Source organism: Oreochromis niloticus, linkage group LG22 (assembly GCF_001858045.2).
Source record: "Oreochromis niloticus isolate F11D_XX linkage group LG22, O_niloticus_UMD_NMBU, whole genome shotgun sequence".
NCBI lineage: Eukaryota > Metazoa > Chordata > Actinopteri > Cichliformes > Cichlidae > Oreochromis > Oreochromis niloticus.
In genome coordinates, this window is record NC_031985.2 from 6,916,648 (window position 1) to 6,942,888 (window position 26,241).

The following is a 26,241-nucleotide window of genomic DNA, read 5'->3' on the forward strand; positions in this document are numbered from 1 at the left end:
TTAAAGGCTGAGCATTTTTGAAAAAGTAAAAGGAACTTTTTAATTTTTTTAATGTTAACATTTTCAGCTACAAAGGACTTTACCAGACAATTACTACAGTTTATTATGCATTTTGAATTATTAAGACTTGTGGTGGAGCCTCAGTGGGTTTCCAGTAGTGTAAATAGAAAACCTCCTTTTAAACGTCTTTTAATCTCTAGCTGTCATCTGCAGCCGTTTCCCTTGTTTAAAAAAAAAAAATACTAAACCTGTTTCATCAGTTCCTGCTTCTATGCTCCACATGAATAACAAGAAAATGTTTCCAATTTCCTTGTTATAAACCCAGGTGTTGGCTTATTTGTTGCCAACACTTGTTGCCAAGTGTTGGTAATAAATTAGTGTCTGACTTCCTTGTAAGTTTCTTAAAGATCTGCAGAGTAAACAGGAAGCACTCCGAGAGCCCAAAACTCTGCCAAGGTGGATGCAAAACACCAAACACCAAAAAACTTAATCTCCTTGGCACAGTTCAAAAGTTCCATGAGTAATGGAAATGTGGTTTTAACACACAAGATTACAAACAATTCATCCAGACAGCTTGCAAAGTAAGTAAACTGAAACTCCTAGAATTTTTTTTTTTTTTTTACAGAAAATTGTATCAAGGTGCACAGACCGTATAAACAATTTTCACAGTAAGGTGCATAGTTACAATGAATTACAATTTAACTATGTAACAATAGGCATAACGTAATTTTTCACATAGAAATCAACTTTAAATATAATATCGTTATTGATTATGTATTTTTTAGTAACTAAACATTTATTTACAAGAGGAAAAAAATGAAAGTAATGAAGTAAACAAAAACAAAATTGTACTTATTTCTAAAATGTTATCTTAATAGTCCCATAACTGAGTTAAGGTCTTTCATGCAGCCTCAGTGAGTTTGTGACAGCTTCAAAAGTTCTTTATTCAAAAAAAGCCAAAACAAACAAACTTGATTGTAAATAATAGACAGTAAATAAACACTGATGTGTCCAAACTGTGCAATCAATAGTGACTCAAGCACACACACAAATGTACATATCTGTTTATTTATTTGCACTGTATTTTTTTTTTTATTAGAATTTTATTTTCAACTTTTGTATTTCTGTGAATAGTTATATTGCTTTCTTTGCTTTCCATTCTTTTCTTTGCACTGAATGGGACAGCATGTAATTGCATTGTGCTTTTGACATAATGACAATGAAGGAGTCTGATTCTAAGCTCTTGATGTCACTGTATGTCCGGGAGCTGTGTTTGCTTATGTGGTCTCTGGACTCAGTCTCTCAGAGAGGTCAGAGATGTTGACAGGTGCTGTAAGATCCAAAACACATTGTAAGTCCACTGATCATTGATTGGATTTTATTTATAAAAAAGAAATAGCAATTGCAATATAAATAAAATGTTTCTTTTCCCTACATGTTATACTTACATAAGTTGGTGCTTTTGCCTGAAACAAAATGGAAAAACAGATAATTTCAGTTCTTACATTTTTAAATATTGTGAGATTATTCTGTTATTATATGTTACCTTATATCTGTAATCAAAGTAGTTGAATTATGATACTGCTGTAGATCATATTATACCCCTTAATATAGAGTGTGTGATCAGTATGTAGTTTTAATTTGCATTATACTTCTGACTTAAAAGAGTGTGAAAATCATTAGATCTATTGGATTGACCTGTATTATTTGACACTGTTGAATGTGTTACACTGTTTCTTGACATTGCATACTGCTGAATCATGAAGAGAATGTTGTGTGCAGAAGACCTTGTGTCTGCAGTTAGGAGAAGATAGACTACATTCCATACCCCCACCGTCTTTAGAGCATGAAGACAGGGAGCCGAGGTCATAACTTAGGCGCCGTAAGAGAGAAAACATGTGAATGTTTAGGCTTTTACAAATAGGTGGGGGCCACTAGGAGCTATAAAAGGCTGAGTAACCCGTCACCATTTTGAGACATGCTGTGACCCTCTTCAGGCATCTCTCCCCATCACGATGGTTCTTATGCTCATAAGTGTTGAATTGTATGAAAATAAAATATTGTTGATTGAGCATGTATACACCGAGTATTGTCCCTCCTTCAGCCCAAAGATTAAAACAACTGGGAGTTTTTAACAACTTGGTGCCCGGTGACCCGGATCTTTGGTGTGCTGAGGAGGTGCAGATTTGGCCTTTGGTGAGATTGTGGGGCGAGGCGAACAGAGGGCCGGCCTAAATAGAAAGGTAAGCACAGCCTGTTGTATTATAAATACCAAATGTGCATATTGGGCTTTCCAAATTAATCTGTTCGCTGAGTTACACGTATTTTCACATTAAATTTGTCGGTGTCTGGTTTTCGGCGCAAGATACTAACAACATAAGTTGAGGCTGAATTCCAGTGTGTCATAGGAACTGCTTCTAGCAAGATACTAATAATATACTACGTTGAGTCTAGTTGCAGCCCACGTTACCTTCCACATTTAACTTTGTCTATGACTGGCTTCTGTTGCAAGAAACGGGGAAAACTTCTAAGACGCAACCAAAGTTTAGCATATGAAATAGAGGTGAAATAGAGTCTGACTTGTGGTGCGCTTGCATTTCAAAGGTGAGCTCAGAGGTTTCTGTGTGTGTTTCTGCGTGTGAGACGCGCTCTGGGTGTGTTTCTGTGTGTGAACTGTGAACACAGTGACAGTGACGGTTGATGTGTGATTAGGAGGACATTAGTGCGAAGAGAATGCTTTAAGATCTAAGGTTGACGCCTAGTGTACCTGTGGAAATTAATTTTGCCCTGGGGTTGGCTCCCCCACCGTACGTTGGACGCGGCGTACGGACCAGCGTCGTCTGGAGGTCCAGGTTTATCACCTGAGAGCTGAGGCCCTCAAACGATAACAGAGTAACACTGGAACGGCCGTGTAATCACGGGTTCACATTTATTCTGGAACAGAACAAGAGAATGCTTTGTCATCTAAGGTTGAGTTCTATATTAGTCAAAAGAAAACCGAGGTTAGAGTCCTCATTTCTTAAAATAGAGGTTAGAGTCCTCGTTTCAGTGACGTTTCAGTGGTTAAAATTGTTGTGTGCCTGTCCCCTGATAACGTGAAATTAAGAACAAAGAGGGAATTTGGAGCCACATAGAGACAGACGGGCATAATTGGGTGCATTACTCTGTGGTGTAATCTTAATTAAAAAAAATAAAAGGAGTGAGAGATAGTAAGAGGTGTGTAGTGGAGAAGTATTGAGGAGTAGAGAGAGGAATGTGTTGGGAGACTGATGTGCAGTTTAAGCTGTCAAGGTGGGCGTGTTGCCTGCTTATCTGTTTAACAGTGATGAAAATGATATTAAATAAATCTCTTAGTGTGTTCATACAGGAAGCTACGGACCTGGACCAACTGCCCCCACAAGCACAGCGGCCGAAGCAAAATTATAGTAGTGGGAACCACACCCAGCACAAATCAGCAGCTGGGAAACAGACAGCAGCGAGGAGAGAATTAGAGGAGGAAGTAAGAGAAGTTTTAACACATAAAATTTGGGGCCAACAGACTTGTGGAGGTTGGGAAAGCGTCCGGAGCATCACAACAAAAGGTGAAACAAAAACACACACAAGCAGAGAAATATGAGAGAAAGGCTCCTTTTAAGGTAATGCCTAGTTTGAGAAAGAGTTAAAATTAACCTGCCTACAAATGCACACACATGCAATGAAGAAACAGCTTACACTCATGAACATGTGAAGATTTTCCAGCAAGGTTAAAGCAGCAAAAATTAACATACACCTGTTGTTTTTTAATGATGAAGTTTATCCATTACTAACAAATATACCCTCTGGGTTGCAGGACAACCACTTAACTTCAAAGAAAAAGAAAATAAAGAGACTGGTATGACCAACCAGTGATGAAACAACAAATTTGGTGGTTAAGAGTCAAATTGTGAGATGTTTTCTGCTGATTGAACAACACAAGTGATTACTGACGGAAAGAAAATTGTCTTTTGTGAATTTAAAAATTTGAACATGTGCATGTTGTCCTGTCAACTTGGTGGGTTATGAGTTGATTATATCGTAAGAAAGAAAAAAAAAAAAAAAAGGGGGAGAGAAGGCTCACACAGGGCCTGGCCCGGTGTTTCTCCCCTCTCTTTGTAACACAGCCAACACAAAATCATTTTCCTGTTCGTACACTTCTGTTTGTTTTTGTTTTGTTTTGTTTTTGTTTTTTTCTCTTTATGTTTAATTACAGGCTGCTTTGCCGGCCCTGAAAGCCGAGGCTGACCTGGACTCCTGCTCTCCCCTCTACGTGACCCTGACCAAACGCTGCAACAGCTGGACCCACAACAACAACCTGAAAAATGTCAACAGTGCTGCAGAAAAGCGATCTCATGCAGCAGAGACGGAGAGCACTAAACCTAAGGCCCGTTTCACTACACGGGGGAAAATTCTCCGACAGCTTCAGCTGACAGAGCTGTGACGAGACGCCCGCCAAGCCCGAATGAAAAGTAAGGCAGAATAAAAGAATGCTGATCTTGATAACTCTGCATTAACACTGTGCAGGACAGTGATGGACCAACACGGCAGCAAAAAGGGCGTGACCGAGACCGAAGGACCAACTGAGGTCAAAAGGCACCTCAGAATGGACAAAAACACAGGAGAAGAAGATGCAGGTTTCACCTACGGTGAGCATGGACATTGGAGAAAGGACTGCCCCAATTGGGGTCAGAACCAGGATGGACAGAACTTTGAACAGCAGCAGCAGCAATGGTCGCAAACAGACTGAAAAGGAGGAGGGCAGGACCCCAGGGCACGCTTCAGGCCGTGGTTTACCCAAGACATCAGAACAGGAAAGTGATGAACACACACAAACACACACATCTACATACACTGACTCAGAATGAAGAGAAACACACACATGAACAGATGTGCACTCGTTGATTGAGTGAGAAATGACACACACACACACACGCTGATGCAATGAAGAATGCTTTGCTAACAAATGCTTAAGCTGATATGCAAAATGCTGCACACAAACATCCCAATATATATTTTTATAAGAAGCCATTGATTACTTAAAATGTGTTTTATGTCACCCAGATTGCATTTATGTAGATTTAAGGAATACGGTCTAAAACAGTTTGGCTATGAAAACAATGTCTGTGCGTGATGTCTGTTTACGGCTAAAGGCCTTGACTGAATTCTTTGCTGTGCTTCACACAGCCTGGTGAGGAACAGTGGCACAGAGTGAAAATGATGAACTAATAGTGTAAGTTTTAGGTCGAAGTACTGCATTTTCTGTGATTGAGATTTAATTCAAGGAGGAACAAAGGTGCTACGGTACCTGAGGTTCTCATTCCCACACAATATTGTCCCGGCAGGAAGTAAAACTTTCCTGTGAATTTCTGGTTGATTTTTTGGTTTTGCTTAGCGCTAGCTTGATTTTATCAGTGAGCTTTGGCTTGTGTTCTTTCTCTAAGCGAGAGAGGGATGATTTTATGTTTGGACATGTCTGCAATGGGCCCTAGTATGTGTTATTTTATTAGTATTTTGTTGGTTATGTCTGTCTTCGTTTTTGTTACAGTGCACTGAGATAAGAACATCTGAGAGGTGTGATCCACTGGTGGTGATATTTTGTGAGTTCATGATTTAACAATCAGCTCTTTAATCCAGGCCTGAAAGATTGAAATTTAAAGCGCTATAAAATATTATTACTGTAAACAGTTGCAAAGTGTGTTTCTCCATGATTATAATGGGCTTTGGAGAAATTCACTCATATGGGACACTGATCAGATGAGAAGTCCTGAGCCTAAAAGGATTGCAGCGAGTCAATCCAGTCCAAAAGACAAGGACTAGTTTCCTTTAAAATGATGACGTCATCTTGCTGGTGATGGATGCTCGAATAGGTCACGCGTGAGACTCCATTATCAGCAACATCTGGTATGAATGTGTGTGAATGAATGCATGTGACTGGACTGTGATGGACTGACTTGATACTGAGACAAAGACTGCACGAACTTTAGGATTAGTAAATGCTGACAAACAATTCACCCAGCCGGCAAGAGAGGGTGGATGTTTCGCTTTGTTTTGTTTTGTTTTTGCAGGAGCAGGAGGATAAGAGAGACTGGAGGAGGAGACGGTAGCTTCACATGAGAGTGTGGAACTGCAGATTTAACCCTTTGATTGCTAATTTTGAGTTACTGATGTTTGCATTAAGAAAAACTGTGCTTTATTAGCTGTGTTTTGATTAAGGTATCATGTTATATTATTGGGAATGCCAAATGCTACAGTGGAGAAAACTTTTGATATCACTTATGACTGGAATAGGTTGCTATTAACCATAGCAGGCCACTGTAAAAAGTTAATTAAGGTTTATAAAGGAAAAGTACCAAAACTTTAACAATATTTAGGAATGTCTTGCCACATTCAAAATTAAATTCAAAGTAAAAGATACCCTTAAACTCAGAGAATCAATATGAAATAAAACATGCAAATTTTGTATAAAGTACATGACTGATAACTGTTCTGTCCTGAGCTTTTGTTTCCTATAGCTCCCACTTGACCACACCAACAGTTTTTACCACCAAAGGAGGTTAATTAAAAGTTTAACAACAAGCATAAAATTTTCCAAAACTTAGAGACAGAAAGGAGTTCTGAATAATCATAATTTGGCAAACCACTAGGATGGCGTTGGACATCCTCAGATGGGAAAAGGGTTGGTGTGACCAAGGTGTGGTTTGGCTTGTTGTATGTATATTTCAAAATGTTACAGCTCTGGATGGACCAGTTACCAGGGCATGGAAGGATGACAGACTTTATTACATGTGGAGAAGGGAACTTTCTGGGATTAAAGATCCTCAGGGTGAGTGGTTGACTAAAGCATGCATAATCATTTTGTTATTGAATGTTAATTGATTGATAATTGGCCACATTTACAGCTGTGTTGACTTGTTGTGGACACAGTTCACTTCATGTTTAAGGATTCTAATTAACAGATTTAAAAACAGTGGGTACAAAGGGGGTGACAAATGTGTAGTTCATACTAACACAGAGATTTTGTTTCTAGGTAGTTCTGCAGATGCAGTCCCTGGGCAGAGCCAGGTGTTTAACAGATCTAACGTGAGAATTAAATTGATTTTATTCCCCGACACAGGATGACAAGGCTGGAGCAACGGTACTCGAGAGAAGAATTTCTGATACTTCCTTTTCTAGCTCCGGTGAATTGACACATGGGAGTGTGTCAAAAAGGGGGGAGTGGAAGTTGAGTCTGAACATCAAACAATGGTTTTATGAACATTTTATGACTTTATTTGTGTGTTTAATAATTTAGGTATGGTAAAACTTAAGCTTATAAAGTTAGAATAAAAAGGGTTAATTTGTTTCTGCGTCATCGGAAGAACAATGGATAACAACACTAGATTATCAAGGCTAGGGAGAGAGGTGTTTTGGTTTTCTGTCTCTTACAGAGAGAGGAACAGACACCAGATGAGGACACGGAGATGAGGATCCTTCACAGCAACTGGGGTCAAGTGTCATGGCGTTTGGGCTTCTGTTGGGCTCCTCGAGAAGATGGATCCCATAAACACAGCAATAACCATGAAGGGGTTGGCGAAAATCTAGGAACACCAGACCAACGAGGTTCGAGAGGCTCTTGGTAAAAAGGGGGACACGGCTGTGATCCCAAAATACACAGATCTTTGTTTGAAATCGGGGCAGAATAATCCCCTGATCTGTGCAACGACTAAAGGGTGGTCTAACCCCAGAGGTCGAAGAAAGAAGCTGAGAATCACCCAACTGGAAGATACTGGTAGCTGCAGCATTAAAATAAAGGTTAAAAACTCCTTAGACAGAGGTTCTAGTCTGAGTACATTTGAAAGGTATAAGGTGGCACCAAAATGGGGGTGGAAAACTGGAGCACCGAAATAAAGCTGTGGGAGAATTGGGGAGTGATGGGAGTGTCATCTGTACTTTGTTGTTGTAATCACAGTTTTTCTTGCATCTGAACTGCTAAACACAGAGGTCATTCCACATATGGTCGACCCGTTAAAGGGGGACAGAGGGCCTCAGGACCGAGAAGAACTGGACCTTGTAACGATGGAGTGTATGTTATAAGTGATCTCTTTTTAAGAGATCAAGAGAGGGAATTGTGAGATTATTCTGTTATTATATGTTACCTTATATCTGTAATCAAAGTAGTTGAATTATGATACTGCTGTAGATCATATTATACCCCTTAATATAGAGTGTGTGATCAGTATGTAGTTTTAGTTTGCATTATACTTCTGACTTAAAAGAGTGTGAAAATCATTAGATCTATTGGATTGACCTGTATTATTTGACACTGTTGAATGTGTTACACTGTTTCTTGACATTGCATACTGCTGAATCATGAAGAGAATGTTGTGTGCAGAAGACCTTGTGTCTGCAGTTAGGAGAAGATAGACTACATTCCATACCCCCACCGTCTTTAGAGCATGAAGACAGGGAGCCGAGGTCATAACTTAGGCGCCGTAAGAGAGAAAACATGTGAATGTTTAGGCTTTTACAAATAGGTGGGGGCCACTAGGAGCTATAAAAGGCTGAGTAACCCGTCACCATTTTGAGACATGCTGTGACCCTCTTCAGGCATCTCTCCCCATCACGATGGTTCTTATGCTCATAAGTGTTGAATTGTATGAAAATAAAATATTGTTGATTGAGCATGTATACACCGAGTATTGTCCCTCCTTCAGCCCAAAGATTAAAACAACTGGGAGTTTTTAACAATATAAAAGTCTTCCTTTCTATACTAAACCATGATCTATGTAGCAAACCAAATCTTGATTCTTAAAGAGAGAATTCTTAAAGACAATACTGCTGCTGTTTTTTTATTATCTTCAGTTTTGCACAGTGGTAAAGAACACCAGCTCAACTCTTTAACTGCTTACCTTTCTTTCTTTTGTAAACAGCAAATCCAACACCAACAGTGACGATGACAACAAGAACAACCATGGCAGTGATGATAGGAATGGATCTGTCTAAAATACAAATAAACCAACAAACATCTGCAGATGAAGCATGAAGCAGTTTATAAGAAAACGTTCTCCTCTAAACCAAAAACTGGCGTGAGGTAATAAATATAAAGTGGGATAGACCTGGGATTGGTTGTCACAATTCTTACTTTCGCATGAATTGCTGATCATTGAAACATCTTTCAATATCCATTCCTTATCAAATCTAGGAATAAAGTGTTGGCTCAAAATGGGTATCAAGGAATAGGCAATGTGACAATCAACCCTGTTATTACAACTGAAATGAAGCACAACCATCTCACAGTATTGTTTTTCTCACCTTCATCATTTCCAGTTTTACGTTTGTCCCAGTTGGTTCTGGTGATTGATTCATTCAGTCTTGTGACAACATCGTCCTCAAAACCAGAGAGCTGAAACACACAGTCATACCTTCTCCAGTCTTCAGGTCCGATTGATGAAATATCCAGGTCAACACTCATCTGGAAGGTCCCATCATGGTTAGGGAGGATCTCTTTGTGGTCCACATCCTCGTGTATCTCCTCTCCATCTTTCCTCCAGAACATCACGGCTCTGTCAGGATAGAAACCTGTAGCGTGGCAGCTGACTGGAGAGGAGGAAGTCTTCTGGAGGAGAGACACTGAAGGGGGAACTGGAGAGACATTCTATGTTACAGCAACAGTTTTAGTGTCACATCCCATTGTTTGAGCTACTTGTAACTCATAGGCCTTGGATACTGGGCACCAGTTAGACTTTCATGTAATGTCAAAAATGTTGTGGAGGAAAATGATAGTATGTAATATGATATGTAAATATATGTAAAACCTTAGAAATGGTAATGATTATGTGGCAATGTTAAACATGCCTATTTGCATGTTATAATGACAGTAATCAGACATCAAAGTATTTTCTGTAATTATATCATCATGCACAAATGAAGCAACATTTTATCAACTTTTTATTAACCCTAACATTTTTTTGAAAAAAAAAAATGCAGTATACAAAGATTGATTGCACTTAAAAACAGTAAAAAACAAAACAAAACAAAAAAAGAGTAAATGACAGTACTTTACATATTTTATTCATTAAAATATGTAAAGTATTATAAGATGTATTTTTTGAAAGGTTCTGACCTCTTTCTCTCTCTCTGTCTCTCTCTCTCCACACACACACACACACACATATATATGTGTGTAATGTGACTGTACCTTTTCTATGCACAAAACTTTCAGCATAATTCATGTACATGCTGGACCATGCCGGGAAAGTAGTTGCGAATACGTTCTTCCAAAACCCCTTATTGGTATGTGCGTTCCATATTTGTTTTGTGATTTCAGCCTGTGGGTTTGAAGAGATCCATGTCTCTGTTTCTATGTCCAGTGCAATGAAGTCTTCTCCATTATAACCAAACTGTTTAATCCCAGTGACCTTTTCAGTCTCATCATCCCACTCATAACCAGTCAACTCCTGGATTATGTGAACACCTGAGAAAGAGAGAGAGAGACTGAACTATTATTCAGGGTTCAACACAATTTAAAGTAACTGATATTACACTTATAGTGCATATTTTCATAACAGTAACTTATCATAGCCTAATGATCATCTCCCAATCCCAATTTCCAGACTATGTAGCAATCATCGCACTGTCACAAATGTGACAAGACTGCAAATAGTCAAGTAAATTGGACTCCACAGCCATGCTAGCAGTTGCACCCTGTTGTTACGCTAATATCAAGATGCTCATGTTAACATGTTTATGATTAGCTGATAATGCTCACAACATCACCTGAAAACTTGTTTTATTTGGTCTTATACGCTGTTGTTATCAGCTATATTTAACACTACAGTACAGTATGGAAATTTAAGCAGTTTTGTACATTTTAAAAGATTTGAACAGAAGAATGTTTCTTTTCTTTTTTCAGGTCATAGGTATGCTTACAGGGAGCTATTATGCTTCCTCACCGCTCTTTGCATGTAGCACAGTAAGACTAAAAGTGCAAGTAATATATAACATTTTGCAACTTTGCCCTTTAGGATTGCAATGCAAGCTGAGGTGTGAGCACATGGTACTGTTGTTTTAGTGGTTGTATTCTCTTTGCACTAGTCATCCTTAGAATTGTTCTATCTAAAAAAAAATCAAACAAAAAAAGGAATACAAGTAAATGTACCACGGAAACATGTAATTATTAACATACCTTTAGTTTGGTTTGTGTGCTGCTTGAAACTGGCAGTTGCAACTTCTAACATCTGCTGATAAAGTATGATCATCTGACCATGCTCTGTGCATAGCTGGAGATCCTCTTTCTTCACTTCTTTTGCCCAGTCCTGTCTGGGTTCAGGTTCATTCATGTTGCTGTCATAGTAAGCAATCATAACATCCTCAACATTTACTGCTGCCAAATATTCAGGAAAATTTGGGACTCCAGACGATATCATAAAATACATCTTAAAGGAGTGTATTGCTGTGGGACAAATAGAATTTAAGCCATTTAAACATCATTCAGAGTTGTGACAAGTTGAAATGTCCTTACATTATACTCAGTATATTGTGAATTAAACATATTAAACCGTCTTGTACTGAATTCAGTATTATAACAAGCACTACGCATACCTTTTGGTTAATGTCACAGTTGCCACATTATTACTGTTTACACATCATCTAATTTATGATTAGCTTTAAAAACCTCCAGCGTAATATTTTAAGCAAATTCCAAACTAATATACTTGTTAAAATGGATCACGATCTTACCTGCAGATGCAGCATGACAGAGGAGGAGGAGAACCATAGGTTTCTTCATCATGTTTAGAGAGCTGGCACAGAACTGAACAAGTGGGAGAAGAGTTAGAGAGTTTTATGTGTCTGTTCAGCCCAAAGACGTTTCCTGGTTGAGATTACATTCTGAGTATCTGAGGCATGTTCAACTTGGACTGATTCCCTACAGCTCTTGTTTTAACAAACACTACTTCAATTTGACTGCTGTATAGAGTTATTTTGGGTTGTGTGTTCAATAGGGACCTTTTCACAATTCAAGTGTATGCTCAGGGTATTTTTCTTTGAAGATGTTTATCTTTGCTTGTCTGTAGTTAAAAGCCAAAGCAGATCATTCATCTATCCAAGAATTCTCTTCTGCTTATCCAATCCAAATCACATCATTTACACAGAATGTGACACACTGGACTTACTCAATTTGACACCTGCAGAAGTCTTACTAATGACAAAAAGTAGAATACCTTTAATTAATAAACCCCATGATAAACTGTGAAATACAAATTGGTATACAAAAGAAAACAAATACTTGACGCAGTTTACCTACTTTTATTCAGTTTATAATTCCAGAATGAATGGGAAACAAACAAAACAAAACTTAAAACTTAAAAGATTATTTGTGTCCCACAGCTTTACCTGATAAACAGGTGGCTAGATAGAGGGATAGAGACAGAAAAAAACCTGATTGACCCGATTGGTTGGATTCACATTCATAACAACAAGATGTCTGAAATGATTACAGATTTTGGCGAGACATTTAGATCTAACTTCCTTATAAGTTTCATATAGGTGTGAAAACATTGATGTGCTTGAGCAAGATGTGAATAGTTGGAGCCGCCTGGTGGATAAATAATGCAACTGTATTGTTAAGGTTCTCATCGCTGCATCCCAACTGAAGGTGGTTCACATGATCAACGTTATAATAATTTTCTTTAATAGTAAAAACATTCTCCCAGTAGTCATTTTTAACATGCATTTTTATTATAAGCACTATTAGCATGTAGTCTGAAAGTTGAACTTTTACACCAAGGTAACTTTATTCACGAGTACCACTTTTGTTAGGATGCTAAGAGAATACCAGTTAACTAGTCAGGTGCCTTCTGGCTCTAATGTGTTATAGCTGTATGACATAACTGTTCTTTAGACCATAACACACTGCTCATGTTGAATGTGTGCTTGTTTTAATTGTTTTTCTGTGTGTATGTGTATGTTTGTTTATTGGTTTGCCTTTCAGTCCATTTTCCATGCAGAAATAGTTCCCCTGTTAACTGATGTAACTAGTATTTGACTGCTATTCTAATATTCTTTTTATCATTTTAACACTTCCCTTTAATTTTATTTTTAGTATATATAGATAATGTGTCACACGTGGATATAAATCTCTCTGAAATGTGTTAGGTTTTATATTTTATTGGCTTGTATGGTTTCAGAGGTTTTTGATAACCCATTGGTGTCCCATACTAGCAAACTAGTGTCATTGTACCATCTTTGGGACAAATAAACAAAGCAAACCTTTATATCTGTTATTTCAGCTGGTTAAAACCCTGGTATAACACATTGTCTAAACCAAAGCAGTTTATATAATATATTCTCAGTTTCACCTGCAGAAAAATAATTTTGCTTCGACTTAAGATTAGATCAGTTTAAAAGCATTTCAGAAACAAAATAATTATTTCATTTTAGCTTAAAAACATGTTTAACAGCTTGAGCAGCATGGCCCTCCGGTCAAGTCTAGTCTGAGGCCTTTATGTACGGCACTTGCATGTTGTCCCTGCATCTGACTGTGTTCTCTCTGAGTACTCCTGCTTCCTCAGCAGTCCAAATACATGTGTGGGTTAAGGTTATTTAGTCATACTAAGTTGGCTGCAGGTGTGAGTGAGAATCTCTCTTAGCCCTGTGACAGACATAAATGTACAGAACAAGCTCTAAAAAATAATAACATGGATAATGGTTTTTCACGAGGTAAACTGTAGGTTTTATTGTTAAATGGTATTTATGCATTTCAGGTTATTTTATAGAGAAATGTGAAAATGATATAATCAATAGTATAAATAATTAATTTCTTCTGGGAGTAATTAAGTAATTCTTATCAATTCCCATCCCTAGGTAAGAACATAATACATCTAGCACAGATTTTTTAATACCAACCCGGGATTGTAGACGATAAAGGAGATCAGATAGTGTTAATGGATATACCCTAACTATATATATAGTGATAAGTTGGTATTTATAAAATACATAAATTAAGTTGAATAACTGTAATTTTAAGTTTAGAAGGTGGTTAGTGTTTTTTGCATAAAAGTAGATCCAGGTTTGTCTTTTCCAAAAAAAAGAAGAACAAAACAAGAAACCCAGAATAATCACATACTGGATACAAAAATACCAGAAATGAAAATACCTGTCATTATGGAAAAAAAACAAAAAACATTTTATTATGTAGGTCAGTGGTTCCCAAACTTTTTTTGCTAGGCCCCCCTTTGTTTTACAAGAAAAATGTTGCCCCCCCCGCGCACACGCACGCACACACACGCGCGCACAAACACATCCTCCAACCACACACACCCATATTTTGCTCCATTGCGGTTTATTTCACACCTCAAACATTTAGTAAACAATTAAGTAAATACAAGTAATCTGCAATAAATTACAGGTAGTAAGAAACTAAACTACTAACTCTTTTACGCTACGTCCACACCTACACGGGTATTTTTTGAAAACGCAGCTGTTTCTATGCGTTTGGGCTTTTCGTCAACACGTAAACGGCGTTTCGAATCACCGAAAACGGAGATTATTTAAAACTCCTTTTTTGCGTTTACGTGTCAACGAGGAATACAGAGTTCGTCGCAATGTCAAAGGTATTTGCCTCTTTTCACGTCAGGCTGTGCGCCACGTTATTGTTTACATGAGATGAATTGCAGAATGCCAGAGACAAAATACTGTTAATCTGACTATCTGCAGGTTTTACACGCTTACATACACACACACAGTTACTGTCCCTCCATTTAGAAAGGCAGAGGCGTCATGGTGTAATTATTTTACGTGTAGTTGTTTTTTCCCTGTGTAATAATATTCAACATTACTATCAATACAATTTTCAAAAAATGCCTCTCTGTGCAAAATGGGTTTAAAAACATAAACAGCTGTGGGATACTGTTTGTCCGTGATTTGAACAGGGGGAACAAATCGTGGCAGGATCAGCCTGATATTATTTGTATCCCGCTGTAACTTTACTGTATAAAGAGCTAACATGTCCAAAATGTCAGGAGTAGTTAGTCATTACAAGAAGTGTTTATGAACTAAAAATCAAGAATGTGGGATACTGTTTGTCCGTGATTTGGAGAGCCCAGCGCTGCTCCCGATGAAGGGAAAACCAATTCTGCAGGGGAGACCTACCTTGGCACTTGTGCAGGTGAAACCAGAGGGAAGATATGCTGCACCATATTTTCTAGTCTTTGGCTTAGAATGAAGCTGGTTTGGAAACATATTCAGCTATGCTTCATCTCCTGCTTTGCGTTTGTGTGGGCGCCCCGTGCTAGCAGCGTCCAAGCCTTGTTTTTTTTGTTTTTTTCCCTTTTCATACCGCGCCCCCCCTGCAATGGCTCTGCGCCCCCCCTAGGGGGCAGGCCCCACACTTTGGGAAGGTCTGATGTAGGTGAAGATGTCTGTATTTGTCCATAATGTCCATAGTGTGCTGTGTTTGTCTATGCGGTCTCTGGATTCAGTCTTGTAGAGAGATCAGAGGCGTTGTCTCGAGCTGTAGGGTCCAAAACAAACTGTTAGTCTTACTAATCTTGAACTGGCTTAATATCAATGAAAATCAGAGTGACAATGAAAAACACTTTACTTACATTGTTCAGTATTTGTTTCTGAAATAATAGGAAAAAATAAATATTTAAGAATGTCAGAGACGTTCAGCTTTGCAGTCTGTATCAGAGCATCAGCTCATCAGAATCTCTCACCTTTCTTTTTCTTGTAAACAGCAGCAAAAACAGCAGCAACGAGGACGAGAGCAACAGAAACAACCACTGCAGCAGTGATGGTGATCATCATGTCCGAGGGTTCCTCTGATCAGTCAGAAATCATGTAGTTAAATTGTAAATCACACATTGGTGAGGAGAAGGCAGCATAATTTCTATGTCAAGATCTACAGATGTGATCACACATGTAACACTATACAATACTCAGATACCGTGACATATTGCAGTTAAGCAGAGCAGGCACACTAAAATTAGGTGGCTGACTTTTTAACCCTTTGACAGGATTTCTGCATATTCAGCTCCTCAATTATAAGGCCAGAACTAAACACCAAGGGTTTTATTATTTAGAAACACTTACATTTTGAAATGTAAGTTCCAGTATCACTGTCAGGATTATTGTCAAAACAGTTTCTCTTAAGAATATTAACAACAGCCATTCACACTCACATTCACACCTATGGGCAAGTTAGAATCATCAATGAACCTGACCCCACTAACTGCATGTCTTTAGACTGTAGCACCCTGATAAGGAGGAGGAGAAGTAAATGGATGAATGGACTGATGTTATCAGCACCAACACTGGGCATATTTTAAATCAAAGAGACACAGTTATTATATACAAGTACTGATTTATTTCCTCCAACTCTAACAGGATCTCCATGAGTTATTCCTACAGTAGCAGCTATTCTGCCTGAGATCAAACAAAAACAGGACAAAACACTGAATTACAGAAAATCCACAGTAACAGGAAACAAAATGAATTAAATGAGCTTTTCTCACCATTTGTATTTTTTCCTCCCCTGTTGGTTCTGATCACTGTTTCATTCAGCCTGGTGAGGATGACGTCCTCACCATCAGAGAGCTGAAACACACAGTCATATCTGCTCCAGTCTTCAGGTGTGAATGATGAAACATTCAGATCAACACTCATCTGGAAGGTCTCATCGTTGTTGGGGAGGATCTCTCCAGGATCCACACCTTCATGGATCTCTTCTCCATCTTTCCTCCAAAACATCATGACTCTGTTAGGATAGAAACCTGTAGCGTGGCAGCTGACTGGAGAGGAGGGAGTCTTCTGGAGAAGAGACACTGAGGGAAGAACTGGAGAGACAGATGGAGACAACGCAGGCAGAGGGAAGGAAGAAATAGCAATTAGAAAATAAACCAGATGAGGATACAAAGAAAAACAAAGAAGAAATTCAATAGGAGGAAATGTACAGTGTATGCATTAGATATAAAACATTATAGTACGAGCGGAAAATAATTGTGACTGATTTTCTGTGTAGGTTTTCAGGCTTCCAAGTTATGGTAGTCTATGAAGCTTGTAAAGAAAGCAACTGGACTTTAACTTTCTTGTAGACGTTTCAGCTCTCATCTGAGAAACCAAATGGTGGAGATGTCTTGATGCATGCTCAATCATCCAGGTAAAGTAATCCCCAAAAGTTTGTCTGTTCATCTGGACGTAGCGTTTTCAGTGGGAGAAATGTTTTGTCACTCATCCAAGTGACCTTCACAGTCTCAGCTGACTGCAGGCTTCCCCAACCTTATAAATAAAAAGTACATTTGCATAATGACTGAAACTAGCACCACTGAATAACAATGGACCGTGAGGTCAGTTTCATGATCATTAATATGCAAATTGTCATGACCATGGGGCAAATAGTGGAGATTCTCAGGTATCTAAACCCTGTCCCTTAAGACGGTCATTGATCCACTATTGATTATGTGCCTCGTCACATGAGCCAAAGTGTGAAAAAATAGACATGGGTCATTATTACCAGAGGTTTCTGATGAAAAAAGGGGGTGGCTTACGACACCAACTGTTTGTCATCTACAATGTAGTTTGGAGATCCAGTCCCAGGTGCCTCAAACCCTACTCACATCTTGCGTCATGTGGCCTCAATAGGTCACATGATAGGTTGAGGAAAGGTGTTTAATGTATAAAAGCAAAAATGTGAATGGTGGCTTGGGCTACTCCAACACAAGTTGATAATTTGGTTAGTGATTTTACACTGTTAAGACACTGAAAATCTGCTTCGACACCTGCTGAAAAAAACAAACAAAAAGAAAACAACACAGTAAGGAAACTACAGAAACAACCAACATAAGCATCAGTAACAGTAAATAATAAATATTGAATGCTTGTTTCAGTCAATAATACCTTTCTTCTCCTTACATGACCCACACCTTTTTTCGCAACTTGGGTCATGTGTTGAGTCACATGATTATAATCATGTGGGTTAACCCCCACTAAGGTTTAAATACTAATAACATTTCACTTTAGAACTAAAGGAGCTGTTTGGATGAGAGGTGAAACGTCTTCCCCTAGCTTAAAGAAGTCCAGTCGCTTTCTTTACATGCCCCATCGACAATTGTGACTATAATTGTAAATTGTATTTGTAATTTAAAACAGAACAAGCTATTCAAGCCAAAGAGTTTTAGTTTATTTAGTTTTGGAAGACTCATTTGCCCCCAAGCTTCATCTTCCTGGCTGATGTCTTTAGATGTTGCTTCAATATGTCCAAATAATTTTCTTTTCTCATGATGCCATCTACTTTGTGAAGTGCATGAGTTCCTTTTGCAGCAAAACAACTCCACAACATGATGCTAACACCCCCATACTTCACAGTTGGCATGGTGTTCTGAGGCTTCAAAGCTTCCCCCTTTTTTCCTCCAAATATACAGTTTATCATTGGCCAATAGTGCAAATTTTGTTTCGTCAGACCACAGGACATGTCTCAAGAAATTAAAATTTTTGTCTCCCTGTGCTGGGTTGATTCACACTTTTCACACCAAAAATCGTTCCTCTCTGGGGCTTAGAATCTGTCTTCTTCCCAAGCAGTATGACGGTTGTGCATTCCCATATTTTTTAATACTTGCATATTATTGTCTGATTGGATGAACGTGGGACCTTCAGGCATCTGGAAATTGCACCTCAAACTTGTGGAGGTTGACAGTTCTTTTCTTGATGTCTTGGTTGATTTCTCTTGATTTTCACATGATGTCAAAGAAAGAGGCTCTGTGTTTGGGGTGTGCCTTTATTTTCATCCACAGGTGTGTCACCAATTAACTCAAATGGACTCAAACAATCAGAAGCTCAGTAATGAAGTAATGTAATGAAGCTTATGTGTAAATTCAATAAGGAAGGTAGTCATCTATTTGCTTCCTATGTGTTAGTGACTAATCTAATCTTTACATAACTTCCATTTTCCCGCACTGTGAAGCTAATTGTGACATGGTGGGTCTAAACCAATGATTTTTCTCCAGGCCTTCGTCAGGCCAATCAGTCTTCACTCCTCGTACTTTAAATCTCACTGCGCATCTGTCAGTCTCCCGTACAGACAGCTTGATGCAATCCACCTCCTCCCCATCTCTGTCTCTCCCTCATCACTCAGGCTCCATTCAAGCCTCCATCTTCATCTCTACCACTAGTACCTAGATTGGCTGCCGATTATACCTTATTCAGGGTTGCTAGTAGGGTGCGTCACCTAGGGGGCAGCAGGGTAGAAATTCAGATTGAGGTAGTTAGTTGCTAGGTGAATTCCCAACACCATCTGTTTAAATTAGTTTCTATTGTGGTACCTATAGTGGTAATACTCCTAGGCTCAGAGACTCTGACCCCTTGAACGAGAGCCGATCCAGAGTTCTGTACAGAGATAACTGGGATCTGAAAACACATCACAGTATATTTTAACATTAGGTGTACCTCTTGTTTACGCTAAACTAAAATATTTTGCTGCCTTTAAATGGAATGAGCTACAAAAAAATGTGAAACTGATTTCATTACAATATTTTAAAATGTTATATTATCTACAACTACCCTTGCACGTGGTTTTCTTAATTTATGAAAATGTATAATGCGTTCTTGTATTGTTTTTTTGTAAACAAAAATGATGAAATACAAAATTAATCCCAAAATGTTTCGTCATACAACTGTATTTCTTGGAAGACCATGCAACACAAAATAAACACTACTGCGTCCATGAAACCACATCAGGTCCTGTGACTCTACCTGTTCTCTGCAGGGAGCTGTTCCCATAGGACAAAGACTTCTTCATCCACTCTGGATAAATGTTAGTGAGGAAGTTTTCCTTGTATTTTGTTCTACCATTGTCATCATCCCATCTCTGTTTAGTAATGTTAGCTTCTGGTTTCAGTGCGATCCATGTCAGTGTCTTCAGATCAAACTCAACAAAGTCTTCTCCGTTATAACCGTACTGTGAAAATCGAGTCACCTCTCCAGTATTTTCATCCCATTCACAGCCTTCTCTCTTCTGTAAAATGTGGACACCTGAAGAGAGAAACAAAGAAAAGAGAGAGAGCAATATATTATTTAAATATTGCACATTGTCATGGATGCACTGCGTCATGGATATGATGCATGGTAGGTAGGATGTGGACCCAAACACACTCATGGAATAGTGAGAGGAGAGCACACGTGGGATGCATGGTTGGAAAGTATAAATATTGGGGCAGAGGAAGTAAATGTAACACAAGAAACTGAGAATAACAGTTACCAAAATAAAACAAGAAGCCAAAACTGATTAGGAATCGAGGGTTAAATTGACATAGAGGACTGAAGAACTAGAGAGGGGAACAAGGAAAGAGAAATGCAGACGAGGCTGGGACACAAAGGTGAACTAAGCAGAAGCAACGTGTACATCACTAACCAGAACTGAAACTGAAGTTAATATAATAAATTCACAAGAAACCACAGAAAAGAGTTCTAAACTTCTAATAAACTAAAGCAACCATGCAACAAAGTAAATACTAACTACAACAAGAATGAATCATGAGATACAAATATTAAACTAAATATACACAAAGCCACAAAGGAGGTAAAAAGAATAAGTAATAAAATATGAATATGAAGGTGATGGAATTCTGCAACATGTAAAAGTAGGCTTAATGTGTCAAGACTAAAAGAAAAACAAGAGATCGAAACTGACTACTGACTGAAACTGACAGAAACTGACGGCGCATTAAGCGAAACAAAACAGTCAGATAAGTCAAACTTTACTCAACTCATTCTTGCTTCCTCTACTTCAGTACCATTGATTCATTCACGTTGAATTCTCTCGCAGCTGCTCTATTCCCATGTTGTTGCAGTATATTAATGACTAACCTCATATTGTGGATGGATTATCTCACGTAGCACATCTTTATATACCAGCTAGTGCAACTTCAGTAACCCTAAAAACATCACTGCTGTTTAGTTTTCTGTCTTAATTTATGTTGGCAGTGATAGCAGAGCTGTACGTTTTAATTTTTCAACAAATTTCTCAGTCAGAACATGGTATATCATGTTTAGGTGGAAACTAGCGAGCTAACTTCCTGTTAACTTCGAACTCCGTTAAATTTAATAAATTCTATTTTCATGGATGCCTGGATGCTAAACTTAATTGTTACACCTGGTAAAGCAGCAACACCAGGGCCGGCTATACGCTGGGGCAAGAGGGGGCAATGCCCCCTTAAACAAACATCTTGCCCCCTTAAGTCAAACTTTTAAAAGTTGAGAAAGAAAATAATAGATTACCCACAAACTGAATATGGACAAGATTTATTATAGTAGCTGAAAAATCCACTGGAAAAGGCACAAATGAGATGATATGTTTCAAGCCTCGTTCACTCTATGCCTCCGTGCTCTGTTGTGTGCAGGCTCACACAGCACTGAGAACTGCCACTCTCCCCAGGTAAACATCCATGCAACGCATCTTGCCACTGCCTTCATGTTAGACTCAAGTTTTATAAAGAACCCATGTCAAAATATTGTGGTTAGGTTAAATCCAATTTATTAACCTACCTCTGAGATGAAGTGCAGCTGCGAAGAGCGTACTTTCTCCCGTTTAGCTACGGCAGGCAATGATGTGGGTTTAACGTCTGTCTGTTAATTTGATTTTCCATGAAACCACGATAAACAGGTATTTATGTAGTTTTTTTACTATGCCAACCCTCTTTAGTTTTGTAAGTATTGGCTATATTGAGAGGTCTTATTTTATTCTTACTTCATTTTGCAAATTTATTTGAATTAGGTCATCCAATTAAGGTAAATGTTCTATTTTAATTGTTAGAATCTGATGAGCAATATTTCATTTTATTTTTTGTTTTTTTTTACTTTTCTGTTTTCCAGAGGGATTGCCACCTTAACGCGGTCAGGGGGTTTACGTGCCTTAGTGACCATAAAAGCTAGACCAGCAGAAGCCTAGCCTTCAGGTGGGACACCCAAGTTGGTCAAGTCTTAGGGTAGAGGCCTGACAAAGTGCAATCCAATTACATGACAAAAACAGTTATCCAGAGTAGGGCAGCCACAATTAGTCAAATAGGTACAATTACATTGACTATCAAAATCGTCAACGACTAATTCAGGGGTGATTCTAGGATCAGAGCTTTGGGGGTGCTGAGCACCCAGAGAGCTGCCCAGCCAGGCAAGATAAACTTTATGATGAGACTTCTTCCCTGTCTCTGTTAGTCCCTGCATCCTTAAATGTCTCCAGTTGTCCCGAGTTCCCTCTGACTGTCTCCTTGGTGCATTTAAACCCCTGTTCCTCCCTGTCCTCGTCGTCTGTTGTCTTCGTCTCCGTTATCAGTCATCATAATTTTACCATCTCAGTGCAAGTCTGCAAATTTCTTTATTAAATCATAAGATTCTTAAATTCATCAACTCTCTGCTAAAATGCACTGTTTTGTACATTTTAACACAATTTAATCCCCACATTTGTGAAAGAAAAGCAAACACTTTTCTGATAAGTCTGTAACAAAACCATTAAATCTGGTAAAGGTTATTTAAATGCTGTAAAAGAAGAATGGATTGGAATAAAAAAAAAATACATATCCTAACCCTAATTACTGGGGGAGAATAATGAATGATGCTCATAGTGAGTAAAAAGTAAACAAAACTTCCAGATTATATGAGTCAAATTAGTTTTTTTTTTTCTTTGTCAGTTAAACAGTTTCTGTTGTGCCTGTCACTGTTCCCTGTCTGTTTTCTTACCTGGTTCTTCCTGACCTTGTACTTTCTCCTCATGTCCCCTCTTTCCTCTCTCCCTCTTTGGACTGACAATCATACACAAATAGATTGTATTCAATTAGATGAAAAAATTACATTAATATGAAAAAAAAAATACTATTAAGATCACTAATAAAAAGTCCTCTCTCAGTGTACTTTCAACCAAAAGGCAAATAACCAAACCACATGTACACTTAATAAAAGATATAAATATTGAAACACTGATCCAACATTATCCTTTATTGACGGATCATTTGATCTTACACTGTTACCTGAATGTGGCTCCTTTGTTTGAAAAAACTTCCTTATATCCATTATGAACCTGGCTGTCTCTGTACACAACACACACACACACACACACACAACTAGAGTTATAAGGTTAATGGGCATCCAGCCAGTTAGCTAGTTAGTACCTTAGGTTAAATATTGGCACGTGCACATATGACAAAATAAGCAGCTTCTCTCATTCCATTTCAAACAGGACAGTGGTAACAACGGACAATTTTAAGTTTTAGATTTTAAATCTATATACATTTCAATGGGAGTAACAGGACAATGAAATGTCGCTGATTTTACTACAGAGTAGGACGGATTGTAGGGTAGCAAACATGGTCGGAAAACATGTTTTCAACACTGCAGGTTACCTGGGTGTAATGTTTTTCAGCTAAAAAGAAAAGTAATCTGACTCCTACCTAACTATATAAAGAGTAACTAAGGGTTAAATGCAGCTAACATGTCTTGTTTTAAGCCAGGCACTTACACCTCCGCTCCACTGCGTCTCAGCCACCAACGCTCTGGCAGAAAGGGCACTAGAGCCAGAACAGGGGAGAGGCGAGCTGGAACAAACCTTTTTTTGGGGGGGGGGATCTATACTTTTGTTGTTAAAATATTATGTCTCAACCAAGTACTGTGTGGTTTTTATATTTTTAGTAGTTTTTTAAAATATTTTTAGTACTATTTTTAGTAGTATATATATATATATGTATATATATACCCGAGACTGAGTACCAAGCCCCAAGTGCGAAAGGAGAAGGATCGTTGAGGATCATGGCCAAGCTTGAAACCTGGATCCCCCATAGCTGGTTACCAAGACTACGTGAAGTACCCTCAGAAGGTCTGCTAGATGATGTTAATGCAGTACTACGGACGATATCTACAGCCACCATTACGAAGACTAACAAGCTGATCTACAATACGGCAGCAGTGATCAGTGAGATGCTTGGCTACAAGTTGAACAGCCACAAGGGGCAGTACCCTCTATGGAGAAGGAGGCTAGAGGCTAAGGTCAAGGTACCACGGAGGGAGGTTAGCCAACTATCGGAGTTGCAGGAAGGTGCGATGAAGAAGGTGCCTAAGAAGTATAGGAACCTGTCCTGAGGCCTTGGAAACTGCCAAGCAATGACTCACAGCCTTGGCCAGCCGCTTGAAGAGGTACACCAGAGAGATCGAAGGCAGGAGAATAAACCAGCTGTTCTCCACAGAACCAGCAAAGGTGTACTCTCAGTGGCAGGGGAACAATATGTACATATGTATATGTACATAATATGTTTAATACAGCACCACCAAGACTGGAGACGGAACAATACTGGAAGAGCATATGGGAGACGCATATGCTCTGCCAACTCATAATGGCAATGCTCAGTGGCTAGTGGATCTGTGGGCAGACCACAGCAAACTCCCTTCCCTTAACAGGGTCCAGTAACCATCACAGTGGTAGACGTCCAAGAAAGGGTCTCCAATATGAAGAGTTGGACAGCACCAGGGCCCGACATGGTTCATGCCTACTGGCTGAAGAAGCTGACTGCACTCCACGAGCATCTGGCAGCAGAAATGAACCAGCTGCTAGCCGATGACAGACACCCAGAATGGCTAACCGAAGGCCGGACAGTCCTGATCCTCAAGGACCCCCACATGGAAGCTCCTGTCAGGCATCATAGCGGCTAAGATGGACAGGCACATGGGTCAATACATGAGTAGGACACAGAAAGGGATGGGCAAGAATACCTGAGGCGCAAAACACCAGCTACTGGTAGACCGAACAGTCAGCCAAGACTGCAAGACCAGTCTGAAGGCCTATGACTCAATGCCCCACACATGGATCCTGGAATGCCTAGAACTACTAGAACTATACAAGATCAACAGGACCCTAAGAGCCTTCATCAGTAACTCAGTGGGGATGTGTCTCAGGATTTCTGTATATATATAAGCTTTTAAAGGCAAAATCTAAATCACTGTCTCGAACTATTGCTTCATCGTCCTTTTTGAAGGACGCTGATTCAGTTGGTGAAAACAAAAATAAGACTTCAAAAATCTTTAACTGATAATTAACAAAATAATTTTATATCAATTAGTTTTCTTTTTGCTTATTAATTGACATAATTGATCTAAAAATATATAATACTGCACCTTCACTCTGGAACTGCTCCTTCAGACTAGAAATACGCCTCCCAAAGTTATTCAGATCCTGAAAGCAATCCTGAGTCAATATCTGCAACAGCTGAGTTTCGTTTTCAAGCATCTTCTTCACCCAGTTTTGTCTTGGTTCTACTGTCTTGTTGGTGCTGTCACAGTAACCCATCTGAATGCCATCAAGCATCATAGCACCCATATACTCTGGGATGTTTGGGACTCCAGAGGATGCAGTGACCAGATACTGCAGTGAGTGTTTCACTGTGGAAAAAACAATTTTTCTAGTGTTAAATGAAAGTAAATAAAACATTCAGAGAAAATGTCAGAAATATGATTGGTTCAGTATGATTCAGTTAGCATTATTGGCGCTGGAGTCAAAGGAAATATGACTAAAGAAAACTGTTTGATTGGTGATCAAATGTGACAGGAGAAAAGCAAAACAACAACAAAATTAACCTCATTCTTTTTACTCTGATGAAGATGTTTGACCAAATCTGCTCATCTGGTTTGCAGCTGTTTTGCATGCGTTTGTAACATCGACAATAAATTATTAAACATCTATAAAATTGTGTGTAATGTGTGTATTCAGCCAAAAATTTTCTAAACACTTCTTCAACGGGGCAAATATGTTATGGCATGTGATATACCAACTTATATAGTAAAAACTTTGCTACCGCCGGCGATAATCAAACACAGCTGTAGTTTCCGTTATCACACAGTGAGTAATAAAAAAGGTATTCGTTTTGGTGAGGTTTTTATCCGCAGTTTTCCGGGAAATTAGTAATGAATTTTCGTGAAATTCAGGCTAAAAAGAGCTTTAAAGTAAGGCAAAAGTTGACGCCCTGCTCTGGGTCAGATGAGTTCAAAAGATTTTCTTTTTACCTGAGGATGACGTGGAATACAAAAAGAAGCAACACGAATAAAAACATATTATCCTCATCGTGATCCTGTAATTACTGCTAGAATAATTTTGCTGTTAGTTCTCGCTGAGCGGTCCCATTTTAGAGACCCGTTAGGTTTTATGTACTGTACGTGTGAAAATAACGTCTTCCTGTTGATTTCTTTCACAGTAAAAGTCCTCGAAATCAAGACTAGCAT

General features: G+C 38.7%; 1 protein-coding gene across 1 annotated transcript; it reads right to left on the reverse strand.

Annotated features, from left to right (window-relative positions):
* Nucleotides 1-635: 635 nt before the first annotated feature.
* LOC100710548 (major histocompatibility complex class I-related gene protein) lies at nt 636-26,180 on the reverse strand. The gene is made up of 11 exons (XM_019350670.2): nt 26,026-26,180; nt 25,141-25,404; nt 19,741-20,019; nt 16,509-16,829; nt 11,734-11,806; nt 11,180-11,337; nt 10,193-10,468; nt 9,307-9,636; nt 8,904-8,993; nt 1,449-1,466; nt 636-1,330 (listed from the first exon to the last, which is right to left on the reverse strand). Exons 1-11 carry the CDS (start codon nt 26,081-26,083, stop codon nt 1,278-1,280), a joined length of 1,920 nt encoding a protein of 639 aa, XP_019206215.1. The 5' UTR covers nt 26,084-26,180; the 3' UTR covers nt 636-1,277.
* Nucleotides 26,181-26,241: the final 61 nt, after the last annotated feature.